The sequence below is a fragment of the Triturus cristatus genome, chromosome 10, assembly GCF_964204655.1.
Source record: "Triturus cristatus chromosome 10, aTriCri1.1, whole genome shotgun sequence".
Classification (NCBI taxonomy): Eukaryota; Metazoa; Chordata; class Amphibia; order Caudata; family Salamandridae; genus Triturus; species Triturus cristatus.
This window is the reverse complement of record NC_140593.1, coordinates 1,021,785,004-1,021,807,057: the sequence shown is the minus strand read 5'-3', so window position 1 is coordinate 1,021,807,057 and position 22,054 is coordinate 1,021,785,004. Positions and strand designations below refer to the sequence as shown.

The 22,054-nt window shown below is 43.5% G+C and overlaps 1 protein-coding gene across 1 annotated transcript in view; it reads left to right on the top strand.

Annotated features, from left to right (window-relative positions):
- The window catches only part of DAGLB (diacylglycerol lipase beta), a 211,297-nt gene extending 189,472 nt beyond the window's left edge, over positions 1-21,825 (top strand). The window contains exons 12-15 of the mRNA XM_085629027.1: positions 2,055-2,123; positions 2,213-2,285; positions 15,208-15,461; positions 20,830-21,825. Of these exons, the coding sequence (XP_085485153.1) occupies positions 2,055-2,123; positions 2,213-2,285; positions 15,208-15,461; positions 20,830-21,001 (568 nt within the window). The 3' untranslated portion in view covers positions 21,002-21,825. The remainder of the gene's footprint in view (positions 1-2,054; positions 2,124-2,212; positions 2,286-15,207; positions 15,462-20,829) is intronic.
- The last annotated feature ends 229 nt before the right edge of the window (positions 21,826-22,054 follow it).

Below are 22,054 nucleotides of genomic sequence, written 5' to 3'. Positions count from 1 at the left end.
CATGCCATGTGCAAATCCGCCGGTTGATGGACTCGCTGGAGTGCTGCGCCAGCACCAGAGCGTCTTCAGCGACTCAGGCAAGCCGCAAAATAACACCAAACAAAGTTTGCCTGTTGTAGAAGATGCCATCACCACAGGAAAGAGTATGCCAACTTGGTTTATTCAAGGAAGCAGCAGCAGCAAATCTACCTACTAGTTTAATTATTTCCAGGGTCCCCGCACATGGGCGGGAATATTCAGTGCTTATGACTTTGATGAGGATACCCCTGGAAAAGAACTAGGATTACAGGTAAGTAGCTTATCCAAACTGAAAACTCTATTACTACATCACCGTAATTCAACAAACAAAATGTTTTGCAAGGTGCACCTGATGGGCTACCACTGGACAGTGCTCAAGAACAAAAAGGAATGCTCTGCTGGCAGGATTTATGTGGTAGCTAATAAATCCAGTGTATGGTCAGATTCTTCCACAAGGTGCAAAGCATCAAATAACATACTGAAAACCGCTGCCAAACACTGTGAGAATCTACTTCCTTTCTTATGTCACTGACTCCATCTGAGGCAACCAGAGGAAGTACCTCTGTAGCTCAATAAATAATCAAGATTGAGACGCAAATGACACTCATTTATATTAACTGCTGATTGGATCGGGAGATCAGATCAACATTATAAACTAAGACATAGGTTACTGGATACAATTATAGCTTTTTATACCCGATACAAAGATAGAACTTTTAAGAATGTTAATCAAGCTAAGAACACATGCAACATTCAGTGACGACCTTAACTGGGTTTAACCCTCTTCTTCAGCACAGGGGGTATGGAACAGACCATTCTTTACAATAAATCAAATCATTGTGAAGAGTAACAACTTCAAATTAATGGAATTGGAGCCTCATCCTTCGATTAAACAACCAAATGGAATATATCTGGGCATTTGTAGTGTCCCATCAGGGCCATACAAACTACAAGGGCACCAGAGAAGAACTAAAAAATGTCAAGAGGATCCGGAATCAAGCAACAACACTGAACCGAAAGTTTTCACTGCGACTCCTTTGACTTCTGATTGAGCAAATAATTACATTTAAAATGCTATGCACCCCTTAGTAAAGCCTTCAATGCAGCATGGTGTAGTTGACTTTAGAAACTGACTAATTATTATGTTCTTTTTATTGCCCCAACCTGTGATCCGGCAATCTCAAATGTATCAACCATCACCAGTCGAAGTGCCAGAGCATCAAGATGGAACCTTTGTGTGATTCAACGCCCCGACTCTGGAACACCCTGAGCGCTTATACTGAGCGCCCCTCTGACTGTTTCGCATAGGGTCTTGGTCCTTCAACCCATTCAGTAGCTCATAAAAAAAACACCTGATGTTAGGGCTTGAGCAGAAGAGCCATCATCTAAAATGCTTCAATACTAGGAATATTGGACCATGCAGAACTCTCATATCCAACAGTCTTGCTATGTGGCCGTCAGGCGACACGTAGAAGCTTTACAAGACATCTAAATAAATCTGATTCACTCTTGAAATAAGTCTGGCAGTGCCAGAATTACAGATGTGATGCATTCCCGCAGTGAAGGGTGAGGAAGAATATCCATCATGTTCTGTAACAGCTGTGATGAAACGGAGGAAGAAGCTATTAGTTAAGTTAACTCGAAATGGTGACATTGGCAGTAGTCACATTAGGAACAAAGTCTAGGAATAGAATTTACATTCAGAGGATACGATCCATTTCTAATCCACTCACCACAATCGTAAGACTAGGAACATGCTTTCACTGTGTTCATAACCTTGGTTATGAGCTAGACATGCTGGCCTATGTGTTGCACCATTGGATGTTAGATGGTAATATCTGTTGCTGGAGGATGGAAGGGGTAATTCAAGTTTGATACTTTATTCTTGTACCTTTAACAAGGCTTCTTTACATTCTTGTAAACATTTGTGTCTGTGCTACTGAGAGATTTATTTATTTTTCTCGAATTTTCTAAAATTCCATGTTGGTAATTTGTTGTATCTTTGGAAAAATAAACCTGTTTCTTTTTTTCCGTAGCAAAGCGCTTGCTGATTACTCAAAGAAGTTTATTGTGTCTATAATAGTTGGAAAAGATCTTGTTCCAAGGTAAGAGATGCTACCTCACAATTGCAATGTCTTCTTTCATGATTTTATCTGTACAGAGCAGACCAGACTCATTTTTATATCTTACCCAGGTTAAGTATGCCTAATATGGAAGATCTGAAGACCAGAATATTAAGAATGGTCGCCAATTGTAATAAGCCTAAGGTAATTATATTTGTCTAGTAAACTACCCCCTGCTCCAAATATATTCCATCTCTTTCAATGGTGGTAGTAAAAAAAAAGGAATGTTCTTAATTTACGGGGCAATATCCTATTAGGAGGATTGGTTTACTACTCTGAGAAGCTCTGATGTTTTTGAGACGCTGACAGTTATCTTAGGTTTAGGAAAGTCACTGCTGCATTTGATCATTGTGATTCCTGAGAAATGAAGTCAGGGTTGTGCTGATGCTCTCTACTAGATGATGTTTCGGTGTTTCAGAGAAAGGCCTATTTCACAAATAGGGTTATGTATTCCAGCAGCACTGAGGTATTTTCAAAGTAAAGGTTGGCCTAGTCTTTGCAAACGAATGGACCATAGCTCAAGTAGTTTCATTGAATCCCAGGTCAGATGTTGAGAGAAGAATGAAAGAAATATTGTGAGGGTTGTTCAGGCATGTGACCTCAGTCAGGTCCAGTGTTCAAGTTGATTTAGGATAATAGACTATTTCCTTCGTAAATTAATTCATGGTAGTACTGTGTGAATCAAACCACAGAAATGTTAAACAGCCAGCCTTACTCTTCTTCTGCCCTGTATTGAAGTGGTCTGTTAAATCTGCTTTAAGACATTGAACAGATTGTACAGTCTCAGCAAATAGGTACTAAAAAAGGTCCAGTAATACTTTGCATTATTGCACACTCCTGTCAAAAAGCAAGTTGCCCTCTAAATGTTTTTCAAGGGGCCTTCTTTGTTTAATATGTTGGTAAATACTTTCATGCTAAATCCATGTTAGTGGTAAATCAACTGTTGGTGGTTTTAGATAAATACATCTCGTATAACACACACACTGTTTCCCCCCTGTTTAGTTGAAGGGATTTGCGGCCAGATATATGACCATTCAGTTTTGCGGGTTTCAAATTGCGATTTTATTTTGCGTGTCACAATTTACAACTCGCAAAATGAAGGTACTAATGTGTCTTAGACACATTTAGTGATTCCCAGTGGGGTTGCAAATGTCCTGCTTCATCAATATTCATGAGGCAGGTCACAATTTACGACCCATTGGGAATGGCAAGGACAGAGAGATGTTGGCTTGCTGGGGACAGCAGACCACCATGTCTGTGTTTGCTTTTAAATTAAGCAACTTTTTTTCCAAGTGCAGCCCATTTTCCTTAAAGGAAAACAGGATGCATTTAAAAGAAAACATTTCTTTTCATTTTTTGAGGGCAGGCAGTGGTCCGTGGGACAACTGCCTGTTCTTAAAAAAATATATATTTTCGCATACTTTCACAAAGGAGAATAGGTCCCCTTCCCGTTTGCCACTGGCTTACCACCTACTTGAAGTAGGTGGCAACTATGATTGCTTTGCGACCGCAATTTCGGACGCAAAACAATCGTACATACCAGTACGACTCCTTATTAGTAAGATACGCCCTTGGCATGCCCCTTCCTAGTAGCGACTTGCAAACCCTATTTGCGAGTCTTTAATAGGTTTCTGGCTCGCAAAATAGGGTTTGTACATACCACAACCCTTTTTAGCAGTCGCAAATGGAACGTGTTTTTACGTTTGCGACCGCTAAAAAGGGTCGTACATCGGGTCCTTGATGATTATATTGTAAACCTACATACCAGTGAAATTCAGTTTAAATGGTAAGCAATGAAATACAACTCCTCCGCCCAGTGCAGTGCTTTAGAACCCTCACACATAATTTCAAGGATATTACATCACCATTCACAGTATTTATTACATCACTGAAAGAGCTCCTTCACCTTCCATTGGATTCTACTTATGGCTATACCCAAGAGTTTGCAGTAATAGGAACTGACCTCACATATTGAGTGTGACTCATAGCCCTTTTTGACAGTATCCAGTGGGTTATGGGCGCAAGACTTGTCCTTCGAATATACCTTGCACTCAACACTCTTGAACACTCGTTTACTGGGGATGGGTCACATATAATGTGCACTCAGCACTTCTATTCCTAATACCCCTTCGGTAAAACCTTCATCCATGTCCAGTGAAGTCTGGATGTCAGGCCCCACAGTTGAACCCTTTCCCAAAATGTGGCTGTGCCCAGTGCATTAATGGTGTAACCAGTTCTCACAAGCCCTCTGTTCAGGCCACTTTTACTACGAGACCGCTTTACTTGTCCTTCCTTATGCCCAATATATTCTTTGTCTACGGCCTGGCTTTCAGCCATAATTTAATCTGAGTGCCCCAGCAGCCATAGCATCTTAATTGATATTGTTAATGATGATGATGGTGATTTTATCTATAACCTCATGTGTGAATTAATGAGCTGTCCTTTCCCTGAACCCGTTTTCCTGCCCTCAGCAGTGCCTCCAGCATATACATTGTACAGTCTGTCAACTATGTTGTTATGGTTAGATCTCGGTTTAGGTTGAAAAAACATTTTTGGGCGTACTTAAAACTTTGATAACATTTTATACAAATGTGTTTGTGTGAAACTTTTCAAACAAATAGTGTTAAGTTGTTAAGTTTTGGCATGTGAAATTTCGTGCATGTCTGTTGGGGCAGGGGGTATAAAATTGTATAGTGGGACAAAATAGGTTTTGTATTTTAACTCAGTTGGAAACCTTTCTCTTTGCTACAGCAAAAACCACTGAATAGAGTTACAGCAGACATGTCATAAAGCCTAAACTTTACTCGGAGCAATGTTTGGGGTTTTTGCATTTTCCTAAAGCTGTTCAGTAGTTTTTGCGATATTTTCATTAAATAACATTTGGAGGGCGGGCTTTGAACGGGTTCATTTTAGAGATGTTTGTATCATTCATTTGCAGATCCTATGTGGAGCCAGTTCCTTGAATTCTCAGAAGATACTACATTCCAAAAGTCTATGAAACTGTTTGAATCGGTTAGTTCCGGAAGCCATTCCGGGATGGCAGGCACTGAATCCTGCATCCTGAAAATGTCACAGCTGTGCATAAGGTGGGGAGTATCACCTGACTGGGAAGAATATGTGGGCAGATACTGCCACTAGAAGTTATATAGAAATGAACGGCAAAGGCCCATGCACAGAGAGCAGTGGAGTCCAGTAATGTTTCAAAGCCTAACTGTACAAGGCTCTGCCCCCACCGCTTACAGCCAAAAAGCCTTGTACAGTTGATTCAGTGGCACAGGGACCAGCTCAGGACCTGGCCTGAGGCTAGGCCCTGCTACATTTTAGTACCCTCACCCAAAAGCCAGGCAACGCTGGCTGGTGACAGAGGTTGGCAAAGTACATGATGGGCCATGCTCTCCAATTAGAGTGCACAGCATGCTGCTTTAGGCCATATGCAGCTGATTCAGTGGCACAAGGCTGGCACATGATCTGTATCCTGAGTTAGCTAGGCATGGCTGAATACATGTATGTTTGCTACATAGTGGAGATTGGGAACGCAGAAGGTAGGGTTTGTAACAGTACTCACCCAATGCCATGCACAGTGAGGTTGGAGCTGTCTGATTGTTGGGTGCATGGCCTAACCTTAGGGAATGCATGATGGCTGGATATGTGGGAGGGGGCACATGAGAATGTAGGCACAGGGTCTGGCTGTAGCCCTTGCCGTGTTGTCAACCTCTGCTGCTGCAATGTACAGCTCATGGCCATCCACATGGGAGTTGGTGGTGCAAGAGGTTGGGAGTAGGGCAAGAAGCCTTAAGATACCAACGTGATTGGTGCCTTGCTCGATGCACCTTGGAGAAGTGACTGCAGGATGATGCCCCTGATGTCTTAGGAAACTGCCACATGGCAGAGTAGTGGAGCGTGGGCCATCGAGCAAACAGTTCAGTTCAGACCCGAGCTCCCACTTGCAGTTTGGAGACCGAGGAACAGTAAGGTCAGGAGGTACATCAACAAGGCAAAGCTTTGACTGTGAGTATGCCCTTCCACCCACTTGCTGCACCTTGGCGCGGTTCACAGGCCGAGCACTGCTCCAGCGGGGATCAGACATCGAGCCCCAAAACCAAGCAACAGGCTTCTGGTTCACCACTGCCTGCTGGCCATAGTTGTCCATGACAGAAGGCCTTGGAGCCAATTCTGAGTCAGCCCCGTTGCCCAAACAACCACACAAGTCCTGGTCTCTGGTGCCAACAGCTCCTTCAACTCCAGCACCAAAAGCTCCTTGGAAGCCCACTTTGGCTCCGAAACATCACTTAGCATCTAAAGCCCCTTTGGCACCCATGGGCCAAAAGACTCCCTCGGCATCGAGTAGACCGGCACCTAAAGTCCTGTTGTCCAGGGAGGCGAGGAAAAGGAGCAGCCCATCCTCCAGAATCTCAAGGAGGCGTTTGATGCTCGACAGAAGAGATTTTTCATCCACCCACAGACTGAGACGAGCATCACAAAACCACCTTCTAATGTGCAGGACACTCTTCCTCGTGAAGGGAATTTAACCTTTGCGGAGGTACTCTAATTTGAACCTTCAACTCCACCTAGGCTGAAGAAACACCAGTACAGGGGCACTAGCCCACTTCCACTTTGTCCCCCTGCTTCCCCTTCTGCTCCTCCACATCCACCACCACCAGATGGACCACCTCTGCCTCCCTCACAGAGGTTTCTACACATTCTTCCTATGGGGGAACCAGCCCCTGGTACCCTCTAGACCCATACAAGACCCCATATGAACCTGATCCTAGAGATGACCCATGGGCCGACTTCAGTGTCACTCGCCCGGGGACACGGTTTCGGATCCCTACTCCCAACAAACCTTGCCCTCCTGATTACGCCACCTCTTACTTTGAGGTTGTCTACAGGGCTGTCACATTCCAGAAGGTTGACCTACAGAGCATTCAGGAAGACCAGGACTTCCTCATTGAAATGCTGTCCACCACCCAACAAATGGTCCAGTTCCTGCCCATGCTCAGCGGCATGCTCAACACGGCACCAAACACTTTCAAAGAACTTGTAAAGGCCACAGTGGTGACACCAAGGGTATATCACTCTCCAACCCACCCTATATCTGAAGCCAAGTTCCACCAAACTCTTTGGTAGTCCACACTGCCCGTAAGCGTGCGGATGCCCAGAGTACCGGCGATGACCCTCCTTCAAATAAGGAGAGTAAGAAGAATGAGACAGCAGGAAAAAAAGTCGCCACGCAATTGGCGACTCACTGGAGAATCGCCAACTTAAAAGGCTTTCTCTGTATGATCAGACCCACTAGGACGAGATGGAGGAACTGCGCCAGCATCTCCCAGAGCAATATAAACAGTGTGGCAAGAGCTGGTTTTAGAGACACAGCTGATACTATGCTTTGCTGCGAGTGCCAGAGGTCCAACAGCATCTGATCAAATCGCCCTTCGACGGGGAACACCTCTTCGGTCCACAGGTTCATCAGATGCTGGTTCAAATCATAAAGGACACTGATACGGCCCAGGCTATGGGGACTCTCCAGACACCTTTTCCTGAGGGTTCCTTTTGAAGGTCCCACTACAAAGGGGGTTGCAAAGCTACTTCCCCAAGGCATTAGTCTTCTAACCAGAGGCAGCAACAACCAACAGCAGCAGTCTTCACTTGGCTACTGCATGGGAGCCTATGGAGGCAATAACTCCGAGGGCAGTGGTAGAGGTGGTGCAGATAAGGGCTCCGGCGCTGCTAAACAGTGTCTCTGTCCTTTCTCCCCGATCACACTACACCTGTCAGAGGAAGACTGCAAGGGTTCCTCCCACAGTGGGAAAGAATCACATCCGACTAGTGGGTCCTTACCATCAACAGGCAGGGTTACTGCTTAAAACGCGATGCAACCCCACCAAACATCCCTCCCCACAGACACTCTCTCCCCAGAACACCAGCACCTCCCTCAAGAGGAAGTACAAGCACTCATCAAAGGAGCAATAGAGCCCATGCCACCACTTCAACTTGGCAAAGGGGTATACACCTAGTACTTGCCTTTCCCAAAGGAGGCTGGGACACCCTGGCCTATACTTCGTCTCAGGCCCCTCAACGATACGTCCTGTCAGAGCACTTCCACGTGGTCACGCCACAAGACGACATCCCCAGGCAGCAAGGCAACTTCATGACCGCTCTCAACTTGAATGATGCCTATTTCCTCATCCCAAGCCACCCTGCTCACCACCGCTATCTGTGGCTGTGGTAAGTGATCAGTATTTTCTGTTAAGTGCTCCCCCGTGAGGTTACTACAGACTCCACGTTGTTCACAAATTGCCTTGCTGTACTAGCCACTGACCTCAGGAGAGTAGGCATCTTTGTGTTCCCTTACATAGACGGCTGGCTGATCACAAGTGCAAACAGACAACAGTGCCTCGCACACACTTTGACCACCATAGACCTCTTGTATGATCTAGGGTTCACCATCCATATAGTCAAGCCCCACCTTACTCCCTTCAGATAGAACTCTTCCTGTGTGCAGTATTCAACATGGTCACCCAGAAACCCTACCCCAATCAAGCACTGGTTCAAAGTTTCCAGCTGGTATTGCCTCTTTTTCAGCCAGATCACCATTTGACAACGGCCAGACCTGTGATGCGTCTCCACTGCATTATGGCCTCTTGTATTGCTATAGTTTCCCAAACAAAATGACACATGTGTCCTTTACAAGACTGCCTAGCAACACAATGATCACAGTCAGTGGGTCACTGGGAAGATCTAGTGTTGATTTGGGCCAGCATCCTTCGCTCTCTGCAGTGGCATAACAGCAACAATCTGTTACCGGGCAGTCACCTCTTGAGCCAGTCCCACAGGTGACTGTCGCGATACTCTCCTCCCTCACAGGATAGGGGTGTTTTTGCCCGATATGACCTTTCAGGAACTGTGGACACCCCACCAATTAGCTTTCACATCAACTATCTGGAGCTGCAGGCTATCCAGCTAGGCCTCAAGGCTTTCTTCTGCCAGGTACAACACAAGGTAGTCCTCATCAGAACAGACCGTATGACTGCTAAGTACTACCTTCAGAAATAAGAAGGCACGCACTCTCAGCAACTGTCTGCGCTAGTGCAGGGCATTTGTCATTGGTGCTTCACCAAAAGATACATCTACTAGCAGAGTACCTACCGGGAGTTAACGACTTTTCAGACCTGTTAAGCAGGATGCAGCAAAAAGTCCATGTTGGGAACTCCACTAGCAAGTCCTACTCCTGTACTTTTGAAGTTCGTGGACCTCGTTGCAACCGCTGAAAACGCCAAATGCCCAAGCATCACCTCCAGGTTCCCATTCCCACAGTCTGTGATCAATGTACTGTGGGTGAACTGGTCAGGGATATTTGCCTATACTTTCCCACCCCTCCCACTCCTTTTGTAGGTCACCCAGAAGCTTTTGCAAACATCCCTCACTCTCATGTTGGTATCTTCCATATGTGCCAGCAAACCCTGGTTCACTGCCCTTCTCGACCTGTGTGTAGTCCTCCATGAGAAACTGCCCAACCGGGCAGACTTTCTAAAGCAGAACCAGGGCAGTACGAGGCACCCAAACCCCAGGCAGCTCAAATGTACAATTTGACTCCTGAAGTCTTGAAGTTTGGCTGCTTAAATCTGCCTCCAGAGTGCAAATCCACCCTTGCAGAGGCCAGAAGGCGCACTACGTGGGCTTGCTATTCAGCCGAATGGAAACGGTTTGTCTAATACTGCCTTCTAGAACACATTGATCCATTGAAACCAACACTCCAGGACATAGTCTGTTACCTGCTTCATCTATAGGCCTTGCCTACACTTCCATCCACTTGCACTTGGCTGCGGATGCAGCTTACCTACAGAATAGAGAACACTCTTCTTCATTCAGAGTCCCAGTCATCAAAACCCTCATGGAAGGACTTAAACGAGTTATCACGCCCACGGTGCCCCAGCCCCTGTCTGGAACCTTAGTGTGGTTAGATGCGTCTCCTGGGCCCTCCTTTCGGACCCTTTCACTAACGCCCTTTACAGTTTCTCTCTTGGAAAGTTAGATTAACTTCATAACATCTCTCAAGCGAATAAGTGAGCTTCAAGTTCTTACTCTAGTGAAACCTTTCTTCCAAGTACACAATGACAGAGTTGTCCTCAGGACTAACCCAAAGTTTCGGTGGTATCCCTCTTTTACCTGAATCAGACAATTGTGCTCCTGGTGTTCTTCTCACACCCAGACTTTGTGGCAGAGAGGGCCTTCCACACACTAGATATCAAAAGGGCCCTTGTGTGTTACATTGATAGAACAAAGCCATATCTCAAGAGACACCAACTCTTTATTGCCTTTGTTAACCACATATGGGCCACATTCTCTCCAAAGCAGACATAACCAGATGGTTGGTCAACTGCATTCAAACTTGCTATGTCAAAGTCAAAAGGCAAAAAGTCTCACCCTGGCCCCACTCTACCCGCAAAAAGGATGCTTCCATTGTCTTCATTGGTAGCATTCCCTTAGTCGATATATGTAAATAAGCTACTTGGTCCACTCCACACATATTTAGCAATCACTGGTGTGTAGATGTCTTAGCACGCCAGGAAGCAAAGGTTAGCCAGCCTGTGTTATGTACTCTTTTCCAGTCCTCCGTAACATCCTTCAGCTAGCCACCACTTACAGGAGAACAGCTTTACAGTCTATGCAAAGCATGTGTATCTAAATTTACACATGCCACAAATGGAATATGTTACTTACCCTGCAAGTACCTGTACGTGGCATGTAGTGCTGTAGATGCTGTGTGCCCACTCTCCTTGCGGTAAGTCTTGGGTTGTTGGGGATGCCTTTTCTTTCTTTCTCCTTCTGCATGTGCATTCTTTGATTTTATTTTTCTTCTAAACTCCATTTTCATCCCGGAACGCTAATGTGCATTACCAGTCATAGTAGGAGTCACTATACCTGGTGACTCTAAAGACTTCTTTGAAGAAAAACAAGTTGCACGACACTAGAAGGCAGGAGTATGTAGAGCATGTGAATCTACAGCAATACATGCCACAAACAGATGTTTACAGGGTAAGTAACATATTCCTTACTTGTATGGAAGTAGGGAATTCAGCCAGGCAGCTGGATGCCCTTTGTGAGCAAACTGGTCTGTCTAAACAAAAGTATGACAGTTTGTGGAAAAGAATAGTCAGTCCTGATGTTTGTCTCAATACATCAGGGTTGACTGTACTTTTTCAACAACATAGTTCACACTCCTGGTAGCACTTGGAGGAATGAGATGATACATTTAGTCAGATTGTAACTTAAAAAATGGTATAATGTATACTGATGTTCTAGTGGTACCGTTTTGTGAAGTGATAAGTATCCATAATAATGATTTTCTCAATGAACTCATTGGTAATGCCATATGTGAACTTGTCAGTGAGAACGAATACCCTCAACTTGGCTTCTTGGAACTGAGACGACAGTAGCGGTATGAAAAACTCCTATCACTGCTAAAAGAGACACCGTTTAATCTTTTCCGGAAATATCCCATGACCTGTTGTCCTTGTGAGTTTTCATTCCCATTTACAGCAGACCACTACCTCCTGAGTGGAAAAACTCAGACAATGCTGTACTTAGTAGCTAAGGTGGTTCAATACAATTTTGTGAGCACCAATTTTGTGAGCACCAATTCTTGTTTCCATTCAGAAAAATGCCTCTAGAAGAACTTGAGTAGAGCTCTCTCCCATATAAGCATCTAGATCTCATTGGGAAAGCATTAGTCTTGTGCCATATAACCAAATTATCTGATTTCACCTGTTTTAACTTCCAGTCTTTTTCTACACATCAAACCTTCCATAGCTTTCCAACTCGCAGTCCTGGTTTGAATGTGTGTCATGTAAGGTCACTTGGAAATCATCTGCATTGTTTTATAATTTGATGCCGAATGATTGAATCACCTTAATAAGAGGAATAATATAAATATTACACCAAGGCTTAAAATTGATTGAGATATATCCATAAAACAACTACTCCCAAAGGGAAGAGAGCATGCCCATGAGGGCTGCAGGATCACAGCTTCTATATTTTGTTGGGCCTCCCTCGATTCAGCAATCCAAAAGGTTATCAATATATGTCAATATATGTGTGTATGTTAACAAATTTGAATTTGTGAAATCAGTGCATACTTAATATTCATCATGTGATGCAATAAGGCTGGGGAAGATTAAGTCACATGAATGAGAGTGCTTGGGAGATGACTGACTTTGTCCCTACTCTGTCGCCCCTTCACTTGCAATACTGTATATGAATGTGAATGATTCTTCCCACACCCAGCTGGCCTTTTTTTAAGATGTTCGCCACATATGACTTACTGTACCAGGATTACTAATATTTGAGTTACTGGGCTGACATGTGACCGACTCAAAATCATATACAACAAATAATAACCCTTGAGGGTGTCATTAACGATATTAATTTTGTAATGTTTGTGCCAAATTTTAAAACAATTTTAACACAGCATGCTTAGAAGTCCTAATAAGATAATATTAACTTAGTAAGACTGGGGCTGAGAGCACTTTTATCGAATTTACAACAATATATGAAAAGATATCATTTATTCAATTATTTTTCTGACCTAAATATATAATTCAGTAACAGTCATTGAGAGCATAGAAGCACCTACAAAACGTAAAAGGTATGTTAGTCATCAAACAACAACTCACAAATAAAAGCCAGACATCACCCAGTACCCTAAATACAGAAAATACTGTAGAGAGAAAACACATACCATTTTTCTAATCAGTTTGTATATGTAGACGTTTCAGTCCTCTATGAAACATCTTCTTGGACAGCTTTCAGGCCAGAGGTGCTACCTCTAGTTTTTACAAATTATCATTGCTTAAAGTCATAATACATTCGAGATATTACCAAAACAACCCATCAAAGTGAAAATAGAAGCATATTCATGAAATGTGTATTGTAAAGGTTATTTACATCAAATAATCCTTTAACCTCAATTTATTACATCCATTTATGAAATTTGCAAAACAAAAATATATTATTCCAAAAACAGAACAATTACTTTTCAATGTTAAGAATCATTTCATCAAAAGGCTCATTAATTTTCCCTAAGACAACAGTATAAGGAAACATTTGAGAACCCATATTTTAATTATATACATAATTTGAAAACTATTCTCACAGGTGGCCTTAGTGTATAATATCAATTCATTGTTTTCAAAATAATTAGACTACTTTAGTGTGATTATAGATGAAAAGTTCTATACTGCTGAAAGAAGACATTTTATCATGCTCTGAATCAATGGTATATCCATGTCAGCATTAGGCCAATCTTCTAAATTCTACCAAAGGCCACTGAACATAGACATATTTTGGGGTATTGAAATTTTACTCACCTTTCCTTCTCTACACTGTATAATCTCTCAGGTCTAGTTCACAATACCACAACACTTCACCATAAAAAGAGGAACCAAGGCCAGTTATATGTAGAATATACAGTCAGAAATACATACATTTTTTAAATAATGTGTCCAGAACACTAATAAATGTAAAAGCCAAAGCACCCTAATACAACAACTCGCCCTCGATCAACCAAGAGTAACCCATTGATGGTATTCCACACATGGTCCTCGCAACCACACAGTGGATACACAATCTAATCCAATTAAGCAGTTCTGAAATTGCAGTAGCACATACAGCATGTATTACAAAAACAGGAATTTGTTTATATTATTTAACAAAAATTTTTTTTCGTTTTCCAAAAACTGTTACACTGAGGTTGTAGGAAGACATACTTACCACTTATTTAATATGTCAAATGTCAAGGACTGTAAAACGCCCCCATTATTTGTTGCAATAAGCGACCAATATATAAATCTAAGAAAGACAAAAGCATTCCTTAATTTTAAAATATACAAAATAGTGGCATTTCACCTTACGCCTCTCTTTAAGCTTACAAAATAACATATAGTTCAGTTCCCAGAAAGATTCATTAAAACGAGGACATGGATGTTGAACTGCATTACCGTGCATCTTAATTTTCATGGGACAGAACACAATAGAGGTGGTGCCTTCTCCAGCCCAGAAGAAATATATCCCTTCTAAAGCCTAAGCTTTGATCCTTATTATATCCAATCTTTTGTCTAAGATGGAATGGTCAACTTTCTCCAAAGTTGCTGATTGATCTAAACGAATTAGGGCCAGACACCATCCTTATCATTCTCCATCAATATATCATCCTGAATTAAGAAAAAATGTGTCTCCATGCTGTGGTTACATATATAATTTGTCTGATGAATCAATGCCTGATTTAGGTTGAAAACAATTACTTTCAAGCATTGGTAACTGTCACTTTGTTAGGCAGGTTCTGCATTAAAAAAAATGTTTTAACATGACAACTAAATTTAGAAATTCCTTATCTTCACATAATTTCTCTTGGCCATTGATTTATGAGGCTCAAATTCTCCGAGGTGAGCAGTTATTCAGAGGTTGTTTGAAAAGCTTGTTTACTTGTACACCCCCGGGCTCATATAACAAGAATAAATCAATTTTTGATTCGATATTAAAACTGTATTTGTCTTAGAAACTCTTTGATCCCCAGACACAATTTGCAACACCCCTTTTAAATATTGAGTCCTACCACTGTATAGCTCTGCAAGGAGTACACTGGTTTATGAGGCAATAAATTGGGGAGAGAAAGAGAGCCAAGCTGAGCCCCTCTTTGCCTTCTTCCTGAACGCCAATATGAATGAGGTGAAGTCACTCTGGGACAGAATCTATTAAATACTAGGCTCACCTCTGAGTCTTGCATGCCATGAACATTTGTAAGTGGCATTTAGTTTAGACGCTTTGAAAGGGCTGTAGGGCACTAACCAGTCAGCTACATATTCCATAGTACCCTCAAAAAGCTGATAAATGTAGGCAGTATCAGTCGCATGTCAGGAGTATGTCTATGGATTGCTGGTATAAAAGGGCTACCATTAGTCCGTAGCATTTCATCAGTGAATCTGTAAACTAAAGTAGTTAAACTAAAGTAGTAAACAGACTTTCAGTGAATATAAACTGTTATATTTTTACTTTTTTATGTATTTCTTAGTATAAAATCCTGCTGCGAGGATGCTGGTATGAAGTTTTTGGAGGAACACCTGATGACTTTCCAACGGAATTGGATGGTCGAGCCCAAGCTGCATTAGCCCAACCTCTTCTTGCTGAGCAGAGCTTGATGACTCAGCGATCACCTTCTTACAGTACTCTGGTCGAAACGTCACCACTGAATTCGCCATCTCAGTATCCCATGCTGTATCTCCCAGGAAGAATCATCCATATTGTAGAAGAAAGCAATTCTGGAAGGTAATGATATGGATTGCCTTAAAAATGTAGGCTAATCAAAAATCACAAGATCAGTCTAAGCATTGCAATGGGACTCCTAAGATATGGTGCTCAGTGAGCCTGACTTACCTTAAAAAAATGTATCTGAAAGAAACAGTTAGTTATAGATTCCTTATGTTAGAATTACCCCCAGGCGTCAGACTGGATCCGGAAAGTATTTTGTCAGCAGTACCCCTGCGCGTCGAAAGGTGGCGTCGGTCGGCTCCACGTTCGTCGTTAGCGTCCTGGTCGCCGGGATGACGTCGCGGTAGATACTTTGACGCTGCCCTCGTACGCTGACGTCAGTTCTTTCTTTTTCCGCACCAGCCAGCGCAGATCCGGAGAGAGCAGTACTTGCAGTCACTTTTTGACTGACTTTTTTGCCGATTTTGTCGACACCGCTTTCATGTCTTTGACTCCTGGTGCATGTCAGGGATGCCCAGCTTCAAGGATTGTGGTTCCTGTAGCCGACTGATGTCGGTGACGGATCCGCACTGCGTGTGCCTGTCCTGCCTGGAGCGCGACAACAACCCCAAGTCCTACTCCGACTGCCGGACCATGAATCCGAAGTCTTTGCAGGAGCGGTCCCGAAAGCTTCTCGAAGCCCGGCAGTCGGCTCTGCGCTGTTCGAGGCCCCGGTTGCGTGGGAGGTCGAGGGACCGGTGGCGGAGCCACCACCCTCCATTCATCTTTCAAGTCTTCGCACTCGGGGTCAGGTAAGTCGAAGCACAAGAAGAAGTCGAAGAAGCATCGTCGCTCTTCAACTTATCACCGTCCGTTGGCCGACGCAATGAAGGATGCGGCTGGTGCCCGTCCCGCGGCACCCGCGTGTGGAGCCTGAAGGGTCGACTCAGGCCTTCCCAGGACCCAGATAGACCCCTGCCCAGCTTCGTCAATTTTACGAAGTGATGCATGCCATCTTTGACTCCGCCGGCGCGCCTTCGAGCCCCGCAGACTCTGCTGGGGGCCCTGGGCCTTCGATGCCGGCGGCTTCCGCCCCGGAGACGCAGGGTCCCCTTGGATCCGGGCCTGGATCCGGATCGGCGCCGGTTCACCTTGTGACAACTCCCCCGGCGCCGATTCCACCGGCACCACGCCCATAACTTGCGTCGACTGTGTCTCCAGCCAACGCCGATCCTGACCTCCACCTCGATGTAGATACGGAGCCGGACCGGTGTCGACCGACGCCAGATCTGGCGCTGATGGGTACTTTTGTGCCCTTGTTCTACCCTGGCTCTTTTAGACCAGCTTGGCAGCCAGAAGAGGGAGAAGAGGACTGGGAGGGGTCTGTTGACCCTCTAACTGACCAGTTAGGCTATGAACCGGACTAGAGAGAGGAACTTGGGGAAGCCAGTAGTCTGGATACCTCACCAGACCTTGGCATGTTGTCTCCTCCTACCGTGGCTACGGAGGAGGGAGCGTCTTACGCCGTGGTGCTGCGTAGGGCAGCCGACGCTCTCCACCTCGAGCTACCTACCGTGGCAGTCAGGACTAAACTTCTTACAGAGGTGCTTCAACTGGCGGCGAGCTCTTAGGAGCCCCTGCAACCGTTTAATGAAGCCATCACTGACATCTTTTTGGGCACCTGGTCCAGGCCCAACACAGGGGCTCCTGTGGATAGGATGATTGCCCAACGCCACCGCCCGGATCCGGGCGACCCATCTTTCCTCTCCCAACACCCCACCCCTGAGAGCTAGGTGGTCCAAGCTTCTACCTCCAAAGGCGCATTCGATAACACACCACCTGAAAGGGACTCCAAAAAGCTGGACCATCTTGGGAAGAAGATGTTTTCTTCCTCCAGCATGGGACTGCGGTCGGTATTCAACTCTTCCAGTAGAATTAATCAGTCCCTATTCAAAATGGTATTTTCATCCGTAACGAGAATTGCGCCCCACAGTTTTTAAATAGATCCAAAATTTAGTCATAAGTCAGTGGGCGAAGAGTGTAGGGCTATGATATGCTCCTGTTAATGAGCCCTCCGCCGTGCGTCGAGGCAGTTCTAAGTTGGTCAGAAAACAACCAACTTGGAAATGCCTCGACGCACGGGTTGAATATCTATGGAATGTTCTTTGGGACGTATCCACTATATATTGAAGCCTTGAAAAGGATATTTTATAATGAAACACATGGGAGGACCATTGTATCCAGCCCTACATCCTTGGAATACAATGTTATCACTTCCAAATATATGGTCAAAATTATATGTTCCATATATTTATTAAATTGTACAGAAGGAAAGAACCTTTTTGTTTGCTGGTTTGTTCAGAGCTACGTGTATATGGAAGTATCTATGACTCAACATTAAAATAATTGGAGTGCCGAGGTTTATTCGTATGTTGATCTATGAGAGAGTGTTTAAATAACAGGTTAATTTCATCCTGTTTGGGGCAGTGCAGTGTCCTGCATAGACCTAAATAATCTAAGTTCATAAGTGGAAAATGCTAAACAAGTTTAAAGTTTTGGTCAATAGAACAAGTTAAAGTAACAGCATTGGGTTAGTATCTTTTCTTGGAAAGACTGAAGCTAAAAGTGGAAAATTTTCATTTGAACCCTTTGGCTGTGTATGCCTTTGCGGATTGCGCAAAGACTTCCCAAATAAAAGGAACCTTTGGCATCAAGTAGTAGAGATTTTTTTTAACAACACATTTTATTGGGTTATTCTTAGAGAGGATGGGCAATAGCCCTACAATGACCTGTAGGAGAGAAAGGATGATGTTCACACAAATTAACACATTTCTGCCATTAATCAACAACTGTCAAACATGCAGGTGAAACAATAAAAACAATATGCAGACAGTTCTCGATCTCCATACTAGTACATACGGCATAGTGGCATCGATATTCACATACAAACAGAGCCCGGTCAAGGTGAAGTAGAGCGTAGTGAGTAACAAAGATCAAGGGGCGCCACTCAGGGGTCCGTATCTGGCAAGGGGTGGGGGGGGGGAGTTCGATTCCTCGATATGTCACCCATCGGGTGCAGATGTTTTGCAGGGCATCCTGTGGCAAGGAACACGGGTATCTCGGCCCCCATACATCTGTCTAACTCTGTCTTCCATTTACCCAAGGTCGGGGGAAATGTTGCTTTCCACAGTTGCACTATGTGCATCTTGGCAATGGTAGGAGCCAGAAACAGTAAGTGCTGCTTGTACCTCCTATTCCCCCCGATGTCGTCAGTGCTGTGGAAGAGGAAGAGTCGCGGGTCAAGTGGGAGCTCCCACGATAGTACCACATTCGGCAGGACCGAATCCTGGGCCAAAAGGGTTGCAACGCCGTGCAGCTCCATACCGTGTGCAGAAATGTCCCCTCTTCCCGGTCACACCTCAGACATGTGGGGGACTGATTAACACCCATTTGACAGAGTCTAGTCCGGGTATAGTATGCCCGGTGTAGGTATTTGAACTGTATTAGACGGTATTGTGTGGAGACCGCCGAGCCCCCGGGATGGCGATGGCTTGTGCCCAGTCATCAACAGTCAGGTCTGGGATGTCGGCCTGCCACGCAAGTCGTGTCTTGTCAAGGGTAGTTGATGTGTGGGTCGTCAGAGTCTGATATATTTGCCTGATCTTGTGGAGGCCAAGGTCGCCCATCAGCAGGCGGCCCTCCGGGGGGTGAAATTCCGTGAGGGTCTCCAGTGTGCGAATCAGGGGGGTGAGTGCATGTCGAAGTTGAAGAAATTTGTAGAATTGTGTTCTATGGAGGTCGAAATCGGCCTGTAGTTGTTGGAAGGATTGGAAATAATTCCAACTTGAAGGTGATGTAACTAGTGCCACAGGTCCAATTGGGTTGCCCAGAACAGTTTTTTTTTACAAGAGGAGTCCAACTGAAATTAACAAAAACTTTCTATGATGGAAAGCACATTTGAACTAAGGTCTTCAGAGGGGTGGTAACCTCGTGTGTATAGAAGGCGACCTCACAGTGTATTGCCTTTATTTAGTTTGCAAACACTGATTAATTTTCAATTGAGTGGGTAGAAGGAACTTATGAATTTTATTGTTTGTTGTTGATTTGTGATGTGTATATATTGTTTGCATATATGTTTGTATGTCTTAAAAGAGGAACAAAAATAACGATAACTATTTTCCCAAAAATGTGTCTGTGGTATGTTGTCTTGAATAAGGTATATGAATTAATGACAGGACTATGTACTGTTAATAAGGTAATATGAAGTCCCCTATGATTAAGTAGATATAGATATTTTTTCCTCCTTGCCATTTCTTTTTTTCCCTCTACTCCTAGATTGGTGTAGCTTGCAAGGATCCAACCACGTTTTATTACACAGAAAGTCATGCAAACGACAATACTATGCCCAAAAAGCTCAGATTTCCTTTGTATCCATGTGCATGGCATCAGTATTTTGGCACGAGTCAGCTGGCACCACTTAAACCCTATCAACCATTCGCTTTTCTGAAAGCTGGAAATGCAGCTTAATCCACAGTGAAGTCACTTGTGTGGATACCTGTATGTTTTTGTTACCCACAGTGCCCCTTAGACGTCAACTGTGTGCCTAATAAATCCTGTTTATCACTTTTCATGGTAAATGGCTGCAGTATTTTGGTCTGGGGTCAGTCAACAACCAGGAAATCCTAGCAACCCTGGACATTTCTGAAATCTAGAAATCCCAGGGAATCCACAGTGGTGTGGCTTGCATGGATTCCACGTGTTTTTCCCCCCAGGATGCTCTGAAAATCCTAACGTATTATTAAAAAATAATATTTTTTATCATTGATGTAACAGAAAACTCTGTGTTGTAATAAGATGATTATTTGGTGCATTAGTTCAGTTACTTATTTGTGGCAGCATATTTATTTGTGGTGTTGCCACAGATGTTCCCAGTGTTTAAACTTGAGGACCTGTGTTATGTTACAGAGATTTCTATAACACTGTATTGCAATTAGTATTGCTTTACATTGCTGGTCTACAGAAAGAGGTAATATATTTAACTGTTGGAAGATCAATTGACTACGTTTAGACAGTAAGCATATCCTATCTAGAAAACTGGCCGTATAGAAGACCCATGTTGAATAGTTGTCACAGAGTGCACATGTATAGCTTCCAAAGAGTACTGATGTTCATTTCATCAAATGTAGAAAGGCTGTAGTAAACTGAACACAATTGGGTATTGGGCAGTATATTTAGGAGTGGCACTGCATTTGTTTTGAGTTGAGGCTTGAATAACATCACCATTTAGTGCACTGGAACCCATATTCATTTTAATAAAGCAATCTATTTGCTTAATTAAATACCAGCCCAGCTTTAAAAACAAACATGCCAAGGAGTGTTTGTGCATATGCATTGGCTCATCATTTATAATCTACTTGAATTCCACATTTCTCTTTATCTGTTTCAGGTTATGTTTTTCTGATGTTACGTATAGTGCCAAGTGGTCGAAAGAAACTGCCTTCAGCAGCATTTTCATCAGCCCAAAGATGATCACGGATCACATGCCAGACGCCGTGCTGAAAGCTTTAAGCAGCTTGAGTCCAGAAAAGGCAAACTGCATCTCTTGCCAGACTCCATAAGGTCCTTTGGGGACTCATGTCATATGACTGCTACAACCAGACAGCGGCAGCTCTTTTTTCCACTTCTAGGAAGTTTTGTGATATCTTCTTCTGTTGAACTGCATTGAACAAAGTGCAATGAACGTCCTGTGCAACACACCAAGACTGAAATCTAGTGAATGTCTATACAAGTCAAGGCCTGAAATCAAAGGCCACCTTCTATAAGTCTGAAGTAAGAGGCCACCTTAGGGAGGAATGTATACATAGCTGAGCACTGGCCACTATCTGGCACTACAGAAATGTACCTCGGATGAACACCATACATAAGGATGAATGCACTGGAAAATAAATTGAGCATCAGATTTAAGGGAAATAAAATGTGTACAGTGAACAATAATCTGGCCCCATTTTATGCCAGTCTTCTGACATTGCTTGGGGATAAAAAAGAAAGAATGATAGATGAGCATCTGTGGATTGTTTACTTATATTTGTTTATTTTATCTTTGAGGAGCATGAGTTAACTGGTGTATCCTCATCTCACTCACATTGGCATCTTACTTGATGTCAGGCGAGTATACTTTACTAGGCCTTCAAATTAATTAATGGCCAAAGTTAGACAGCTGATCACCTATGCAAGAATGTATTTTTACAATGTGTATAAAAATGCACTTTGTTTCTTTTATTGATATTAAATATGCCTCCTGCCTCCATTCCACAAGTGCTCGGTGAGTATAAACGATTAGAATTGTTCCGACTTTCTTTCTCAATCCTATTTTAGTTTAGCCTTTCAGTTATAATGCATTATAAGCGATCTAATAGTAAATGTTATTTTTTTGTAATCGTGATTTTTATTGTCTGCATCGTCCTTAAAAGATGTGGGAAGACACAATCGTCTTATTTTAGAGTTACGCATGAAGTGGGCCCATATCCTCTGTAGGACAAATAGACCGAAATAGATGTACAGAGGAGGGTGAGAAAGCGGGAGGGAAAGAAAAATCCTTGTTTTCAAATAATGAGACTGGTGACACTTTCTTTTTTCATATTGCATTTTTGGTTATTTATTTGTGCATCCTG